Consider the following 17,742-nt stretch of genomic DNA (forward strand, 5'->3'; position numbering starts at 1 on the left):
TTGACTCAACACAGTGTTCTTTTGAGAAAGATTCAAATGGTCTTTAGGTGTCCATGTGGAAAATCTCCTTCCAGCAGCTCATGCACAGCACAGGCCTAAAAATGTAACTGTTGCCAAAACTCCCAGGCTCAGCTAGCTCTCCAGGCGTGCCCCAACCAGTCAGCTTTGTGCTTTGCATTTTAAGTTAACACACTCATCAACTCATTTCTTACATGCCGTAATAAAGGCTTCCACGGCCGGAACCACTGGGGTGTTGTGCAGTTTCCAGACTGTATGGCCAACATGTTCTAGCAGCATTTTCTCATGATGTTTCTCCTGCATCTGTAGCCTGCAACTCATCCATGCTCTCTCCAGGTTTGAATCTCCAACCTGTCAATCTTCAACACATGGTTGGCTTGGTTGGAGCCCCCGGTGGCACAATGGGTTAAATGTAACTGTTGCCAAAACTCCCAGGCTCAGCTAGCTCCAGGTATGCCTGGAGATAGGCCGCAGGTTTGAACCGGGGAGAGTGCGGATGAGCTCCCTCTGTCAGCTCCATCTCCCCATGTGGGGACATGAGAGAAGCCTCCCACAAGGATGGTAAAACATCAAAACATCCGGGCATCCCCGGGGCAACATTTTTGCAGATGGCCAATTCTCTCACGCCAGAAGCAGTTTCTCAAGTCGCTCCTGACACAGAAAACAAAACTTGGATAATAGACATTGGTTCTTTCTCCCACCCTGGACATTCCACAGGTATATATACTCCACTTGCTTTGCCACCATCAGAACCTCTGAAGATGCCAGTCACAAATCTAAGGAAGAAGTGTCTAGATCTAAGGAAGTCATGCTCCCCATGCTCTATTCTGCTTTGGTCAGACCACACCTGGAATATTGTGTCCAATTCTGGGCACCACAGTTCAAGAGAGATATTGACAAGCTGGAATGTGTCCAGAGGAGGGCGACTAAAATGATCAAGGGTCTGGAGAACAAGCCCTATGAGGAGCGGCTTAGGGAACTGGGCATGTTTAGCCTGAAGAAGAGAAGGCTGAGAGGAGATATGATAGCCATGTATAAATATGTGAGAGGAAGCCACCGGGAGGAGGGAGCAAGCTTGTTTTCTGCTTCCCTGGAGACTAGGACGCGGAACAATGGCTTCAAACTACAAGAGAGGAGATTCCACCTGAACATTAGGAAGAACTTCCTGACTGTGAGAGCCGTTCAGCAGTGGAACTCTCTGCCCCGGAGGGAGTGTGGTGGAGGCTCCTTCTTTGGAAGCTTTGAAGCAGAGGCTGGATGGCCATCTGTTAGGGGTGATTTGAATGCAATATTCCTGCTTCTTGGCAGGGGGTTGGACTGGATGGCCCATGAGGTCTTTTCCAACTCTTTGATTCTATGATTCTATGATTCTATGAAATGCAGGTGAAATGTCAGGAGAAAATGCTGCTAGAACATGTTGGCCAGAGAACTGGAAACCACACAACACTCCACTACAGGACTTCCTTGGCTCTCTTGACTCTCCGAGTCCCTTTCCAGACCCAAATTTGCAAGGGGTCCAAGCTAACGGACTCTTCTTTCCCTGCCAGGTGGTACCATGCTAACCTGACCCGCCTGCAGGCCGAACATATGCTGATGCGTGTTCCCCGGGATGGAGCCTTCCTGGTGCGGAAGCGCAGCGAGCCCAACTCTTACGCCATCTCTTTCCGGTGAGTATCTGCAGATAAATGGATTTTATTGTTACAGTCACAGACCAAGAGTGTAAAACTTTAAAAATATTAAAAATACTAGCCGTCCCCTGCCAGGTGTTGCTGTGGCCCAGTCTGGTGATCTGGAAAATAAAGTAATTAGAAAGTGTTGGTTTCTAATATATGTAATTTCTTTCTGCTTGTGGGTAAACACTATTTCTTGCTCTTTCTTTGTCAGTGTTGATGTGGAGATTGTCTGGTTTGCCTACTCTGGAACATGCAACATATCATTGTCCTTCTCTAGGGGTCCCTTTCAAATCTATGATACTATATCTCTGTGTGTGTGAATCATATATATCTATCTATATCTATGGCTGGATGGCTCTTTGTCAGGAGGGCTTTGATTACGTTTTCTTGCCCTGGTAAAGGGAGTTGGACTGGATGGCCTTAAGTATTTTCTGCTCGTCGTGGTGGTTCTGTGTGGGAAGTTTGCCCCAATTCTGTCATTGGTGGGGTTCAGGATGTTCTTTGATTGTAGGTGAACTATAAATCCCAGCAACGACAACTCCCAAATGTCGAGGTCTATTTCCCCCAAACTCCATCTGTGTTCATATTTGGGCATATGGAAGATTCATGTCAAGTTTGGTCCACATCCATCATTGTTTGAGTCCATAGTGCTGTCTGGATGTAGGTGAACTACAACTCCAAAACTCAAGGTCCATGCTCACCAAACCCTTCTAGTGTTTTCTGTTGGTCATGGGAGTCCTGTTATGACACATTTGGTTCAATTCCATCATTGTTGGAGTTCAGAATGCGTAGGTTCACTATTAATCCCAGCAACTACAACTCCCAAATGACAAAATCACCTTATTTTGAGTGATAATCACTCCTTGGGTTAGTAGGTGTCTTGTGTCCAAATTTGGAGTCAATTTGTCCAGTGGTTTTTTAGTTATGTTAATCCCACAAACGAACGTTACTTTTTTATTTATATACTAGCTGTGCCCTGCCACGCGTTGCTGTGGCCTATAGTAAAACTTATCAAAGTTGAGGTAGATATCTGGACTATTATGAAAGAGAGGTCCCTACCTATTCCTTCCCCCTTTTCCTCCCCCTTTCTCTCCTTTCTTCCTTCTCTACCTCTTTCTTTCTTTCCTTCTTTCACTACTTGGTTTCATCCTTTTCTCTTTCCTTCATTCCCTCCCCCTTTCTTCCTTTGCCTTTCTTCCCTCCCTGTTTGCTTCCTTCTTTCTCTTTTTATTTCCTTTTATTTCACCACCATCATAACAATAACAATAATGCAATGCATTGCCTCTGGGACCTGACACCTCTCCCATTCCCCCTAAAAGGGTCTCAGAGGAACAATAGCATAATAATAATAATAATAGAAATCACAACCTTTACCCACCACGTGTTGCTGTGGCCAATCTTCCCTCTTTCTCTCCTTTCCCTCCCTCCTTCCTTCCTTCCCTCCCATCTTTCCTTCTCCTCTTCTTTCTCTATCTCTTTCCTTCCTTCCCCCTTTTTCTTTCTTTTCTGCTGTCTCTCTTTTCTTTCCTTCCATCTTTCCTTTTCTTTCCTTTTCTTCTTCCTTCTTTCTCTAACTTTCCTTCCTTCCCCCTTTTTCTTTACCTCCCATTCTCTTTCTTCCTTCTTTCCTTCCTTCCTGTCTTTCCTAGATTTTGACAGGGCGGGAAGGGGCGGGGTGGGGTTTGGAGGTGGCGTGAAGTAAAAGGAGGGAAGATTGGGGTGAGGGAGTGATGGAGCGTGGGGTTGCGTGTGTGTGTGCGGCGGCGGGGGGAGTGATGGAGCGTGGGGTTGCGTGTGTGTGTGCGGCGGCGGGGGGAGTGGGGTTGCGTGTGTGCGTGCGGCGGCAGGGGGAGTGATGGAGCGTGGGGTTGCGTGTGTGTGTGCGGCGGCAGGGGGAGTGGGGTTGCGTGTGTGCGTGTGGCGGCGGGGGGAGTGATGGAGTGTGGGGTTGTGTGTGTGTGTGCGGCAGGGGGTGTGTGTGTGCGGGAAGCGGCGTGACGGGGCTTGGAGTGAGTTGTTTTTCATTTTGAGTAGATATGTTTGTACCTTGTGGGTTGTGTTATGGGCATGGGAATTTTGGTTAAGTTTCGTTGGGGGATTTTTGAGTTTTGTTGTTTTGCCGTTTTGTGAGTGTGTTGTTGTGTTGTTTTTCATTTTGAGTAGATATGTTTGTACCTTGTGGGTTGTGTTATGGGCATGGGAATTTTGGTTAAGTTTCATTGGGGGGGTTTTGAGGGGTTTTTTTTGCCGTTTTGAGTGTGTTGTTGTGTTGTTTTTCATTTTGAGTAGATATGTTTGTACCTTGTGGGTTGTGTTATGAGCATGGGAATTTTGGTTAAGTTTCGTTGGGGTTTTTTTGAGTTTTATTCTTTTGCCGTTTTGTGAGTGTGTTTTTGTGTTGTTTTTCATTTTGAGTAGATATGTTTGTACCTTGTGGGTTGTGTTATGGGCATGGGAATTTTGGTTAAGTTTCGTTGGGGGATTTTTGAGTTTTGTTGTTTTGCCGTTTTGTGAGTATGTTGTTGTGTTGTTTTTCATTTTGAGTAGATATGTTTGTACCTTGTGGGTTGTGTTATGGGCATGGGAATTTTGGTTAAGTTTCATTGGGGGATTTTTGAGTTTTGTTGTTTTGCCGTTTTGTGAGTGTGTTGTTGTGTTGTTTTTCATTTTGAGTAGATATGTTTGTACCTTGTGGGTTGTGTTATGCGCATGAGAAGTTTGGTTAAGTTTCGTTGGGGGATTTTTGAGTTTTGTTGTTTTGCCGTTTTGTGAGTGTGTTGCTGTGTTGTTTTTCATTTTGAGTAGATATGTTTGTACCTTGTGGGTTGTGTTATGGGCATGCGGGTGGGTTGTGTTATGGGTTAGGTTTCGTTGGGGGGTTTTTGAGTTTTGTTTCCTCGTTGGATGCCCCTAACAAATTTATATATATAGACTAGCTGTCCCCTGCCACGCGTTGCTGTGGCCCACATGGGGGTTCTGTGTGGGAGGTTTGGCCCATTTCTATCGTTGGTGGGGTTCAGAATGCTCTGTGATTGTAGGTGAACTATAAATCCCAGCAAGTGCAACTCCCAAATGTCAGGCTTCTATTTTCCCCAAACTCCACCAGTGTTCACATTTGGGTATGCTGAGTATTTGTGTAGAGTTTGGTCCAGACCCATCATTGTTTGAGTCCACAGTGCTTTCTGGATGCAGGTGAACTACAACTCCAAAACTTGAGATCAATGCCCACCAAACCCTTGCAGTATTTTCTGTTGGTCCTGGGAGAACTGTGTGCCAAGTTTGGTTCAATTCCATCATTGGTGGGGTTCAGGATGCTCTTTGATTGTAGGCGAACTATAAATCCCAGCAACTACAACTCCCAACTGACAAAATCAATTTTTTTGAGTGAAGGACATACATTGGGTTGTTAGGTGTCTTGTGTCCAAATTTGGTGTCAATTTCCCCGCAGGATGCTCTTTGATTGTAGGTGAACTATAAATCCCAGCAACTACAACTCCCAACTGACAAAATCAATTTTTTTGAGTGGAGGACATACATTGATTGGGATGTTAGGAGTCTTGTGTCCAAATTTGGTGTCAATTTCCCCGCAGGATGCTCTTTGATTGTAGGTGAACTATTAATCCCAGCAACTACAACTCCCAAATAACAAAAACAATTTTTTGAGTGAAGGACATATATTGAGTTGTTAGGTGTCTTGTGTCCAAATTGGGTGTCAATTCGTCCAGTGGTTTTTGAGTTATGTTCATCCCACAAACGAACATTACATTTTTATTTATATAGATTGTCTTTCCTTGCTTATCTGTGTTGACACCCTTGGACATGGCATCTGGACTGGTCGCTATTGCCTGGTCAGACATGATATGTACTGAGAGTTGTTTTTCAAAAGGTGTTCATGGAGCTTCACATTTGCCAAAAGGATACGACATCATGTTCTTTTCAAAAAGGTTGTGAATGAATGCCATTTTTCCAAAACTATTTACAGTTACTTACAGAGGCGTTCATGACAGAAGATTAAGAATCAAGCACATTGTGCTGTCGTGCGCTGGTCCTATAGCAATTGGCTTTTGAACAGGACGTGATCTTTGTGCCCAGCGGGAAGCTGGGGTGCCTCGGCTGAGAGGCCCTATGGGTTTTCCTATACAAAGTCTTTAGAAGCTTAAAAGTTTAACAAAGTTCTTTATTATTGCTTAGGTCTTCAACAAACAATCTTAGATCTTCAACAAATCAAACAAATGCTTCTTAACTTGTCTACAATGGACAAGCAACTTGCTTGGAGAACTATTTCTTTCCTTTACGAGGAAAACCAGTTTCGACCCCTCCCTGGGCAATCTGCTTTCTAGGCTTCGCTGGTGTGGGCCCTACTCCCGGCTCCAAATTGCTTCTTGGGTACCCGAGTAGACCTACCAGCCAAGGCTCTGAAGAACTTCCAGCTGGAGTCCTTAGGATTTTTCCCAAGAAAGTTGTAGATCCGTTTCTCCAACCCCAACAATGGTTGTGCTGTAAAGCTATTTCTCTTAAAAGCCTTTCTTTAGAGACTGTTCTTAAAGGCTGTAAATTCCCCAGCCAGAGCTTTTGGGATCGTTTCCCCCCGGACTTTGTAAGAAACGAAGCTTCTCTACAGGTAGCAAACTTTCACATCCTGTAGCTGAGCTTCCAACTGTAAGACTGAACTAAAATTCAGTCTTACAGTTCCCTTTCCCTCCTGAACCTGGAAAAAAGGGCGGAACTAAAACTTAACGATGATAGACAGGTGGCTAGCCCCATGACTGCAGCCTAGCAGGAACCATCCAACTGCAAAATGCATGGCCAGAACAAGCACATGCAAACGCTCAAAGAACGAAAGGGAGTTTGGAGCTTCTAGTACAGCCGTACCAGCACACACATGTTCCAGCTTTATAAATCATTGCCCCTCCTTGCTTATCTCTGTTGACACCCTTGGACATGACATCTGGACTGGTCATTGTCATCCAGCCAGATATGATATGTTCTGAGAGTTGTGCGAGTTGAAGTCCTAAACACTCGAAGGGCTGAAGTTTGCCCATGCCTGATTCCAACAATTCCTTTCCTTGAACCCTGCAGGGCGGAAGGCAAGATCAAGCACTGCCGCATCCAGCAGGAAGGTCGTCTGTTCATGCTGGGCAGTTCGGCCGAATTTGAGAGCCTGGTGGACCTGGTCAGCTACTACGAGAAGCACCCCTTGTACCGCAAGATGAAGCTGCGCTACCCCATCAACGAGGAGGCGCTCGAGAAGATGGGCACCGCGGTGAGTGAGGAAGAACTTTGCAGCACATCGAGGGGATGTTGAATTGAGGCCATTGGGTGCGATCCTGCAAACTGTATGAAATCCTCAAAAGTAAATATTAATTCAGGACTTAAGCTTCTAGTCCAGGCCTTGGCAAGCTTTCTGACTTGGGGACCGCATGTTAGTACTCCCTGCTAGGAAGACCGGCTGCCTGGTGATGGAAGGAAGGAAGGGAAGGAGGAAAGAAAAAGAAGGAAGGAAGGACAAAAGGGAGGAAAGAAAGGATGGAAGGAGAAAGAGGGAGAGGGAACGAACGAGGAAAGTCAAACAGGAAGGATGAAAGGGTGGAAAGGAAGGAAGAAGGAAAAAGAGAAGGGAGGAAGAAAGGGAGGAAGGGAAGGATGGAAAGAGAAAGAGGGAGAGGGGGAATGAGGAAAGTCAAAAGGGAAGGAAGGATGAAAGGGTAGAAAGGAAGGAAGAAGGAAAAAGAGAAGGAAGGGAGGAAGGGAAGGATGGAAGGAGAAAGAGGGAGACGGGGAACGAGGAAAGTCAAAAGGGAAGGAGGGATGAAAGGGGGAAAGGAAGGAAGAAGGAAAAAGAGAAGGGAGGAAGAGAAGGATGGAAGGAGAAAGGGAGACCGGGAACGAGGAAAGTCAAAAGGGAAGGAAGGATGAAAGGGTGGACGAAGAGGAAGAAAGATGGAAAAAGAGAAAAAAGGGAGGAAGAGAAAGATGGAAGGAGAAAGGGGGAGGGGGAAGGAAGAAATTCAAAAGGAAAGGAAGGAAGAAGGTGGAAGGAAAGGAAGAAGAGGAAGAAAGATGGAAAAAGAGAAGGAAGGAAGAATGGGAGGAACAGAAGGATGGAAGGAGGAAGAGAAGGATGGAAGGAGAAAGAGGGAGAGGGGGAACGAGGAAAGTCAAAAGGGAAGGAAGGAAGGAAGGAAGGATGAAAGGGTGGAAGGGAAGAAGAGGAAGAAAGATGGAAAAAGAGAAGGAAGGAAGGGAGGAAGAGAAGGATAGGAGAAAGAAAGGGAAAGATGAAGGAAGGGAAGGATAAAGGAAAGAGAGAAGAAAGGAAAGAAAAGGGAAGGACAGAAGGAGAAAGTGGGAGAGAGGGAGGAAAGAAGGAAGGATGAAAGGGTGGAAGGGAAGAATGGAGGGAATGGAAAGAGGAATGAAAATGAGAACAATGGAAGGAAGAGAAGGATAAATGAAAGAGAGGAGGGAAAAAGGGGAAGGGAGAAAGAAAAAGAGAGATAGAGGAAAGAGGGAAGGATGAAAGGGTGGAAGGGATGGAAGAAGGGGAAGAATGAAAAGAGAAGGAAGAAAAGAAAGGGAGGAAGAGCAGGAAGGAAGGAAGGGAAGAATGAAAGAATGAAAGAATTGAAGGATAAAAGAGAGAAGGAAAGAAAGAAGGAGAAAGTGCGAGAGAGGGAAGAAAGAGGGAAGGAAGGATGAAAGGGTGGAAAGGAAGAATGGAAGGAAGGTAAGGAACAAAAGGAGGAAGAGAAGGATGGAAGGAAAGGAAGAAGGAAGGAAGAGAAGGATAAATGAAAAAGGGAAGGAAAGACAAAAAGGAAGGAAGGAAAAAGAGGGAGAGAGTGAAGGAAGGAGGGACAAAAGTGTGGAAGGGAAGGAGAAAGACGAAGGGAAGTAGAAAGGAAAGAGAGAAGGAAGGAGGAAAAAGGGGAAAGAAAGGATGGAAGGAGAGAGAGGGAGAGAGAGAATGAGGAAAGACAAAAGAGAAGGAAGGATGAAAGGGTGGAAGGGAAGAAAGAAGGGGGAGGAAGGAAAAAGAGAAGGAAAGAAGAAAGGGAGGAAAGGAAGAAGGAAGGGAAGCATAAAGGAAAGAGAGAGGGAAAGAAAGGAAAAAGTGGGACAGAGGGAGGAAAGAGGGAAGCAAGGAAGGATGAAAAGGTGGAAGGGAAGAATGGAAGGAAGAGAAGGAAGAAAAGGAGTAAGAGAAAGATGGAAGGAAAGGATGAAGGGAGGATAAATGAAAAAGAGAAGGAAGGAAAGACAAAAGTAAAGGAAGGAGAAAGAGGGAGAGAGTGAAAGAAGGAAGGATGAATGTGGAAGGAAAGGAGAAAGACAAAGGGAAGGAGGAAGGAAAGAGAAGGAAGGAAGGAGGAAAAGGAGGAAAGAAAGGATGGAAGGAGAAAGAGGGAGAGAGGGAATGAGGAAAGACAAAAGGGAAGGAAAGATGAAAGGGTGGAAGGGAAGAAAGAAGGGGGAGGAAGGAAAGAAGAAAGGGAGGAAAGGAAGAAAGAAGGGAAGGATAAAGAAAAGAGGGAAGGGAAGGAGAAAGTGGGGGAAAGGGAAGGAAGGAAGGATGAAAGGGTGGAAGGGAAGAATGGAAGGAAGGGAAGGAAGAAGGAAGAAAAAGAGGAAGAGAAGGATAAATGAAAGAGAGAAGGAAGGAGAGACAAAAGGGAAGGGAGGAAGGAGAAAGAGGGAGAGATGGGAGATGCTAGCGGGGTACAAATAAAGATAATGATGATGATGATGATGATGATGATGATGATGATGATGATGATGGAGGAAAGACAAAAGGGAAGGAAGGAGAAAGAGGGAGAGAGGGAAGGAAGGGAGGACAAAAGTGTGGAAGGGAAGGCGAAAGAGGGAGGGAAGGAGGAAGGAAAGAGAGAAGGAAGGAAAGATAGGATGGTTTGAGAGAGGAGGGCCCAAGGGGCCACATCCAGCCCCCGGGCTTGGGTTTACCCATAGCTGTTCTAGCTTTAAAAGTTACAGAAAACTATTGAAAGAACTTCATTTCTATATAGGGAAGTGAGCTATCTGTTTGCCTGGCCTAGATCCTGGTTAATGTATTTAGATGGCATAGTCTCTGGCCATTGAGTCAAGCTGCTATCATTTCAAGCATCAGAAGATGTGGTTAACAGGCCTCCCGTTTCCTCGCAGGAATTGGACTACGGCGCTTTGTACGAGGTGCGCACCCCTCACTTTTACGTGGAAGCCAACAAGATGCCAATGGCCAAGGTAAGTGAATGTGACAGGGGCAATCCCGCATCAACCACATTATTTGTTTTAGGAATGGATATCCCATCTCTCCATTGTCCCACCTCAAGATGAATTATGTAAACATTGAAACCTTTACCTTACGAGATATAGGTATGTCAGTTAACAGATTAATTTATTTTATTTATTTACACTATTTTTTCTGGTACAGCTGTATCAGGAGCTCCAACTTTATTTGCTTTGTATTAAATGTTTGGTTGCAGTCCAAGGTTTCAGGGACTCTGCAGATAGGTGGCTTCCTTTGGTTGCAGTCATAGGGCAAGTCACCTGTCCATCATCGTTAAGTTTTGGTCCCACCCCTTGCTCAGGGCAGTTGGGAAGGGAAGGGAACCATTTTTAGTTAGTCTCAGCAAGGAAAGCTAATGTACAGGACGTGTGCAAGCTTCCCCTGTACAAAAGCTTCAACCCTTAAGACTTTCCGAGGGAAAACAGTCTTAAGAGTCTCCAAAGATTTCCAGGAAAGCAGCCCTAAAGACCAAAGAACTCCAGCTGGAGAACATCTAAGCCTTTACTGGTAGGTCCACTCGGCGTTTGAGAAGCAGTTCGACCCGGTAGCGGAGCCCACATCAGTAAGGGTTAGATTACAGTCAGCCTGGGAGAAGTTAAAAAGGGGATTTTCCTTTAAAGTAAAGAAGAAGTTATTGAAGACAGTTGCCTGTCCTTCGTGGGCAAGATTAGGAAGCTACCAGTTGCATAAAATCCTGAAATTATTTGTTTATCTTTACTGAAGACAAGAGAAGTTTCTGTTTGATTGTTCATTAATAAAGGACTTTGTTATACTTCACAAGCCATCTAAAGACCGTTTGTGGTGGAAAACCTCTGAGAACTTCTCTTTGGCCCCCCTGGCTTCCCGCTGGGCAAAGGTTGCACGTCCTGTTCTAAAAGAAATTCTTTACAGGCCCAGCGCGCAACAGAACAGTGTTTATATTCCGCCCTTCTCACCCTGCAGGGGACTTAGGGTGGATTACAATGCACATATACATAGCAAACATTCAGTGCCAGTTAGACACACAACATATATAGACAGACACAGAGGCAATTGAACATTCCAGCTTTCTGGCTTCATGAGGGTATGCTCGATTCCGGCCACAGGGGAATCTGCCGCTTCACCGTCCACTTGTGACACCGAGTCCTTGATAGAGTACTTCCTCATGCTTACGCACACTGCTGGAAGGTTTTATGATGTCATAAATTAGTTAAATTAGCCTCCCTGCATAAAGCAGTACCTAAATTTCCTGCTTGACAGATGCAACTGTCTTTCGGGCTGCATAGGTCAACAGCAAGTTAGACTATTAATGGTCAGGAGCTCACTCCCACCCAGGCTGGCTTCGAACTCATCACCTCTCGTTCAGTAGTGATTTAATGCAGCTGGCTACTAACTAGCTGCGCCACAGACCCATGTATTTCCTGCACATTTGTTTTGCAATGGTGCCAGAGCTGTGCAGAATTTCAGATGTGTTCGTAAGTTGTAACTATTTTGGCCAAATTTTGTACATACGACGCAACTTACGAACCTGGAGCCGCCCCCGGCGAACCCAGACAGAACGAAGCAGCCATTTCCAAAAGTTTTGAGAAAAGTTTGTTTCCTAAGTCTCCGTGAGTCAGCTTGTTTTGCAAATGCAAGCAAACTCTCCTTTGGATTTATTTAATTACAAATTAATAATTCCACAAAGTTCTTTCTTTGTTCTGGGAGGAAAATGCTCCCTTGCCAGGCATCATAAAACAATCATACACAAAATTACATCAATTCACAGTTAACAACAATTCATGCATTATAACCATAAAATCAATAAAAACCAATACAAACCCAATTTCTCCTCTTACATGGTCAGCGTTCGCTAACTCATAGATCTAGTTTTACGTTCCACTTCATCAATCCTGTTGGACATACTCGCCTGATTGTCTGATTTAATTGCCAGAGTGCCCAAAGGCCTGGTCCCATAACCACGTCTTCACCCTCCCGAATAGACTACTGCAACGCGCTCTATGTGGGGTTGCCCTTGAAGACTGTTCGGAAACTTCAACTAGTCCAGCGAGCGGCAGCCAGACTGCTCACCGGAGCAACATACAAGGAGCATACCACCCCCCTGCTGTTCCAGCTCCACTGGCTGCCGATTCAGTTCCGAGCACAATTCAAAGTGCTGGTTTTAACCTACAAAACCCTGTACGGTTCCGGTCCAGTGTATCTGTCCGAACGTATCTCCCTCTACGTCCCACCTCGGAGTCTGAGATCATCTGGGGAGGCCCTGCTCTCGACCCCACCACTGTCACAAGTGAGGCTGGTGGGGACGAGGAGCAGGGCTTTCTCAGTGGTGGCCCCTCGCCTGTGGAATTCACTCCCGGGGGAAATCAGGGTATCACCATCCCTCCTTGCCTTCAGGAGGAGGGTGAAGACGTGGTTATGGGACCAGGCCTTTGGGCACTCTGGCAATTAAATCAGACAATCAGGCGAGTATGTCCAACAGGATTGATGAAGTGGAACGTAAAACTAGATCTATGAGTTAGCGAACGCTGACCATGTAAGAGGAGAAATTGGGTTTGTATTGGTTTTTATTGATTTTATTGATTGTATGGTTATAATGCATGAATGGTTGTTAACTGTGAATTGATGTAATTTTGTGTATGATTGTTTTATGATGCAGGCATCGAATTGTGCCTTTGCCTTTGTAAGCTGCCCTGAGTCCCCTTCGGGGTGAGAAGGGCGGGGTAGAAGAACCCCAAATAAATAAATAAATAAATAAAATAAAGAATAGTGCCATTTTTGGGTCGAATAATATTTCGACCAATTTCTTCCTTTCCTTCTTTGCCCTATTAAAAATACTTCGGATCAATTGATAATTCTGCCAACCTCTTCCTTTCCCTCTTTGCCATATTAAATATATATTTGGTTCAATTAATAATTATTTCTTTCCTTTTCCTGGAACAAAAATCCCTTGCCAGTCATAACGTATAGTGCTGTTGGGACTCAGCCTGTGTTTGGACCTGAGCATGTGCTTGAACCTGTGATTGTGTTTCAGTCTCTTGATGTTTCTGTGTCTGATGTGGGTAACGAGGAGGGAAATTAATCTCCTGTTGCTTCTGACGTGAGGGATGCTGGGGCTGACTCTGAGGGTGCTTGCCATAGATGCAGGCGAAACGTCAGGAGAGAGTGCCTCCAGACCATGGCCATATAGCCCTAAAAAACCTACAACAACCCAACCCTATTATTATTATTATTATTATTATTATTATTATTATTAAGAGACCTGTGTGTAATCAACAGACTCCATTCATGCACTTCAAAAGCTTGCAAATTACAAATGCAAATTACATTATGATTGGAAAGATACAGGTTAAGGGTGCAATGATTAGTTGAGGGAGGAGGTCAGTAAAAACAAAGTTTCTCCATGTATTGTCAAAGGCTTTCATGGCTGGAATCACTGGGTTGTTGTAGTTTTTTTCAGGCTATATGGCCATGGTAAAGAGGCATTCTCTCCTGACGTTTCGCCTGCATCTATGGCAAGCATCCTCAGAGGTAGTGAGGATGCTTGCCATAGATGCAAGCGAAACGTCAGGAGAGAATGCCTCTAGACCAGTGTTTCTCAACCTCCCTAATGCTGTGACCCCTTAATACATTTCCTCATGTTCTGGTGAACCCCAAACATAAAATTATTTCCATTGCTACTCATAACTATTTTGCTACTGTTATGAATCGTAATGTAAATATCTGATACTCAGAAAGTATTTTCACTAACTGGACCAAATTTGGCAGAAATACCCGATACACCCAAATTTGAATATTGGTGGGGTTTGGGGGGATTTTTAGTTCACCTACAATCAAAGAGCATTCTGAACTCCACCAACAATGGAATTAAACCACCTTGGCACACAGAACTCCCATGACCAATAGAAAATACTGGAAGAGTGGTGGGCATTGACCTTGAATTTGGGTGTTTTAGTTCACCTACATCCAAAGAGCACTGTGGACTCAAACAATGATGGAGCTGAACCAAACTTGGCACGAATACTCAATATGCCCAAATGTGAATACTGGTGGAGTTTGGGGAAAATAGACCTTGATATTTGGAAGCTGTAGTTGCTGGGATTTATAGTTCACCAATAATGAAGGTGCATTCTGAACCCCAACAAGGATAGAATTGGGCCAAACTTCCCAGATAGAACTTGCATGAGCAAAATGAAAATACTCTTATTTTCTGATGGTCTTTGGCGACCCCTCTGAGACCCCCTCCCACCTCCCCAGGGGTCTCGACCCCCAGGTTGAGAAACACTGCTCTAGACCATGGCCATATAGCCCGAAAAAAGCTACAGCAACCCAAAGTTTCTCTACTTTCTTGGTTCCTCACAATGGGCAAAGTGAGATTTCAAAAATCTGCCCCTTTCCTTTCTCTTCATGCATGACAACTTGTTCCGTGCTCCACATTGTGAGGGCCGCGCAATTGACAATCTCTATGTTCTCCATAAAATATGCATTCCAAATTCTTTGAAAAACCTTCATCCTCGAAGTGGAAGAAATTATGCCGAGCAAGCAAGATTTGGCGGTCTCAATCTACACGCACACAAAAGATACACATAAAGAGATCTTGTCGTACCTTTGAGACTTAACCGAGGAATGAGACATTTCTCGCAGATGCTTTCAAAGACTGGGAACTTTTTTTCTTTCTCGGTTAGTCTCAAAGGTGTTATCGGATTCCTTTATGCCGTTTATTCTGAAACGGCGGCCTTTTATCTGCGCAGGGCTGTTCTTTTTTCAACACACACATCACTACGGTTCCCCTGGCCCCTTAATTTTGACAGTGTTATTTCAAGCGCAAACCTTACGGCAGCCTCTTTCTCCCTTTTCTCCGCAGTGCACCGTGAAGGCCTTGTACGACTACAAAGCCCAGCGGGAAGACGAGCTGTCCTTCTGCAAACAAGCCATTATTCACAACGTTGACAAGCAGGACGGAGGGTGGTAAGTCTTCCCAAATTTTGACGAAGGCAGACTCAAGGATGTTGCGGGATTTGGTGGCCGTGAAGTGATTTATAGTTTCCAAATCACGACCTCCCTGAATCGCTGCAAACTGGATAACAAGTGCCCCAGAAGCAAGAAAAATATAGCAAAGTCCTTTCACAGCACAAACATTCTTCAGCCCATCTATCAGCAGAGTCCAACTAATAATAATAATAATCATAGAATCAAAGAGTTGGAAGAGACCTCATGGGCCATCCAGTCCAACCCCATTCTGCCAAGAAGCAGGAATTTTGCATTCAAATCACCCCTGACAGATGGCCATCCAGCCTCTGCTTAAAAGCTTCCAAAGAAGGAGCCTCCACCACACTCCGGGGCAGAGAGTTCCACTGCTGAACGGCTCTCACAGTCAGGAAGTTCTTCCTCATGTTCAGATGGAATCTCCTTTCCTGTAGTTTGAAGCTATTGTTCCGCGTCCTAGTCTCCAAGGAAGCAGAAAACAAGCTTGCTCCCTCCTCTCTGTGGCTTCCTCTCACATATTTATACATGGCTATCATATCCCCTCTCAGCCTCCTCTTCTCCAGGCTAAACATGCCCAGCTCCTTAAGCCGCTCCTCATAGGGCTTGTTCTCCAGACCCTTGATCATTTGAGTCGCCCTCCTCTGGACACATTCCAGCTTGTCAATATCTCTCTTGAACTGTGGTGCACAGAATTGGACACAATATTCCAGGTGTGGTCTAACCAAAGCGGAATAGAGCATGGGGAGCATGACTTCCCTGGACCTAGACACTATGCTCCTATTGATGCAGGACAAAATCCCATTGGCTTTTTTTGCCGCCACATCACATTGTTGGCTCATGTTTAACTTGTTGTCCACGAGGACTCCAAGATCTTTTTCACACGTCCTGCTCTTGAGCCAGGCATTGTCCCCCATTCTGTCTCTTTGCATTTCGTTTTTCCTGCCAAAGTGGAGTATCTTGCATTTGTCCCTGTTGAACTTCATTTTGTTAGTTTTGGCCCATCATCTCTCTAATCTGTCAAGATCGTTTTGAATCCTGCTCCTGTCCTCTGGAGTATTGGCTCTCCCTCCCAATTTGGTGTCATCTGCAAACTTGATGATCATGCCTTCTAATCATCGTCGTCATCATCATCATCTTTATTTATACCCTGCCACCATCTCCCCAATGGGGACTCAGAGTGGCTTACACGAGGCCAAGCCCAAACACAAATTACAGTAGCATAAAACCGAAAACGCAACCCGAAAACGCAGACAGTAAACAATAACATCATAATTACATAAAACATCTGACCTTATCTACAGGTTTTCATCCAAAATAACGGGAGGCTTTAATCTTCACTGTTGCAATATATACAAATATACAATCAGGATTTGCAAATCCTAATTCTTTGTACTTGCAAATAATCAGAGTCATCAGATAGTCACATACAACATAGGCAGATACTCAGACTGAGTCACACTTTAACTCACTGTGCCACTGGGGGCTCCAGATATATCTATATAAATAAAAAATGTAATGTTCGTTTGTGGGATTAACATAACTCCAAAACCACTGGACGAGTTGACACCAAATTTGGACACAAGACACCTCTCAGGCCAACGGGTGACCATCACTCATAAAAACACTGAAAAACACAGCAGAAGGGATTTAAAAAGCCAAAAAACAAAAATTACATTACAACACATGCGCAAAACCACATATATATAGGCAAACACACATATACGCACACATATATGCACACACTCTCACAAAACACATGCACAGAAAGGGGGAAGGAAGAAGGAGAGAATGTGGGAGCGAAGGAGGGGAGAGAAAGAAGAGGAAAAGGGTAGAGAAGGAAGGAGAGAAGGAGGGAGGGAAAGAAGGAGAGAAGGAGGGAAAGAAAGAAGGGTAGAGAAGGAAGTAAGCAGAGAAGGAGGGAGAGAAAAAAAGAAAGAAGGAGGGAAGGAGAGAAGGAAGGAAAGAAAGAAGGGTAGAGAAGGAAGTAAGTAGAGAAGGAGGGAGAGAAGAGAAAGAAGGAGGGAAGGAAGGAAAGAAGGGTAGAGAAGTAAGTAAGTAGAGAAGGAGGGAGAGAAAGAGAGAGAAGAGAAAGAAGGGGGAAGCAGAGAAGGAAGGAAGGAAAGAAAGAAGGGTAGAGAAGGAAGGAAGTAGAGAAGGAGGGAGAGAAAGGGAGAGAAGAGAGGAGGGAAGGAAGGAAAGAAAGAAGGGTAGAGAAGGAAGTAAGTAGAGAAGGAGGGAGAGAAGGAGGGAGAGAAGAGAAAGAAGGAGGGAAGGAGAGAAGGAAATAAAAAGTGAAAGAGGGAAGGAAGGAGAGAAGGAACGAAAGAGAGAAAGAGGGAGGGAAGGAAAGAGAAGGAAGGATGGAACCAAAGAGCAAAGGAAGCGAGAAAAGAAACAGGTAGAGAAGGAAGAAAGAAGAAGGGAAAGAAAAAGAGGGAAGGAAGGAAAGAGGGAGGGAAGTAAGAGCAGGAAAAAAGGAGAGAAAGAGGGAGGGAAGGTTGGCCACAGCGAAGCATGGCGGGTGTGTGTGTGTATGTATATATGTGTGTGTATGTGTGTGTGTATATATATAATGTGTGTATGTATATAATGTATGTATATAATGTGTGTATGTATGTGTGTGTGTGTGTATATATATACACACACACACACATACATACACACATTCACACGCACATATATATATACACACATACACATACATACATACATACACACACACACACACACACACACACACACCACACCTCTGAAGATGCCGCCCAGAAATGCAGGTGAAACGTCAGGAGGGAATGCTTCTGTAAC

The 17,742-nt window shown here is 44.7% G+C and overlaps 1 protein-coding gene across 4 annotated transcripts in view; it reads left to right on the plus strand.

Annotated features, from left to right (window-relative positions):
* Positions 1-17,742, plus strand: part of LOC132775158 (1-phosphatidylinositol 4,5-bisphosphate phosphodiesterase gamma-1-like) — a 134,978-nt gene that overhangs the window by 86,125 nt on the left and 31,111 nt on the right. For all 4 annotated transcript variants that reach the window (XM_060775983.2, XM_067467235.1, XM_067467236.1 and 1 more), the window contains 4 exons: positions 1,566-1,685; positions 6,771-6,954; positions 9,852-9,929; positions 14,816-14,919. In XM_060775983.2, coding sequence (XP_060631966.2) covers positions 1,566-1,685; positions 6,771-6,954; positions 9,852-9,929; positions 14,816-14,919 — 486 coding nt within the window. The remainder of the gene's footprint in view (positions 1-1,565; positions 1,686-6,770; positions 6,955-9,851; positions 9,930-14,815; positions 14,920-17,742) is intronic.

This window comes from Anolis sagrei, chromosome 4 (genome assembly GCF_037176765.1).
Source record: "Anolis sagrei isolate rAnoSag1 chromosome 4, rAnoSag1.mat, whole genome shotgun sequence".
NCBI lineage: Eukaryota > Metazoa > Chordata > Lepidosauria > Squamata > Dactyloidae > Anolis > Anolis sagrei.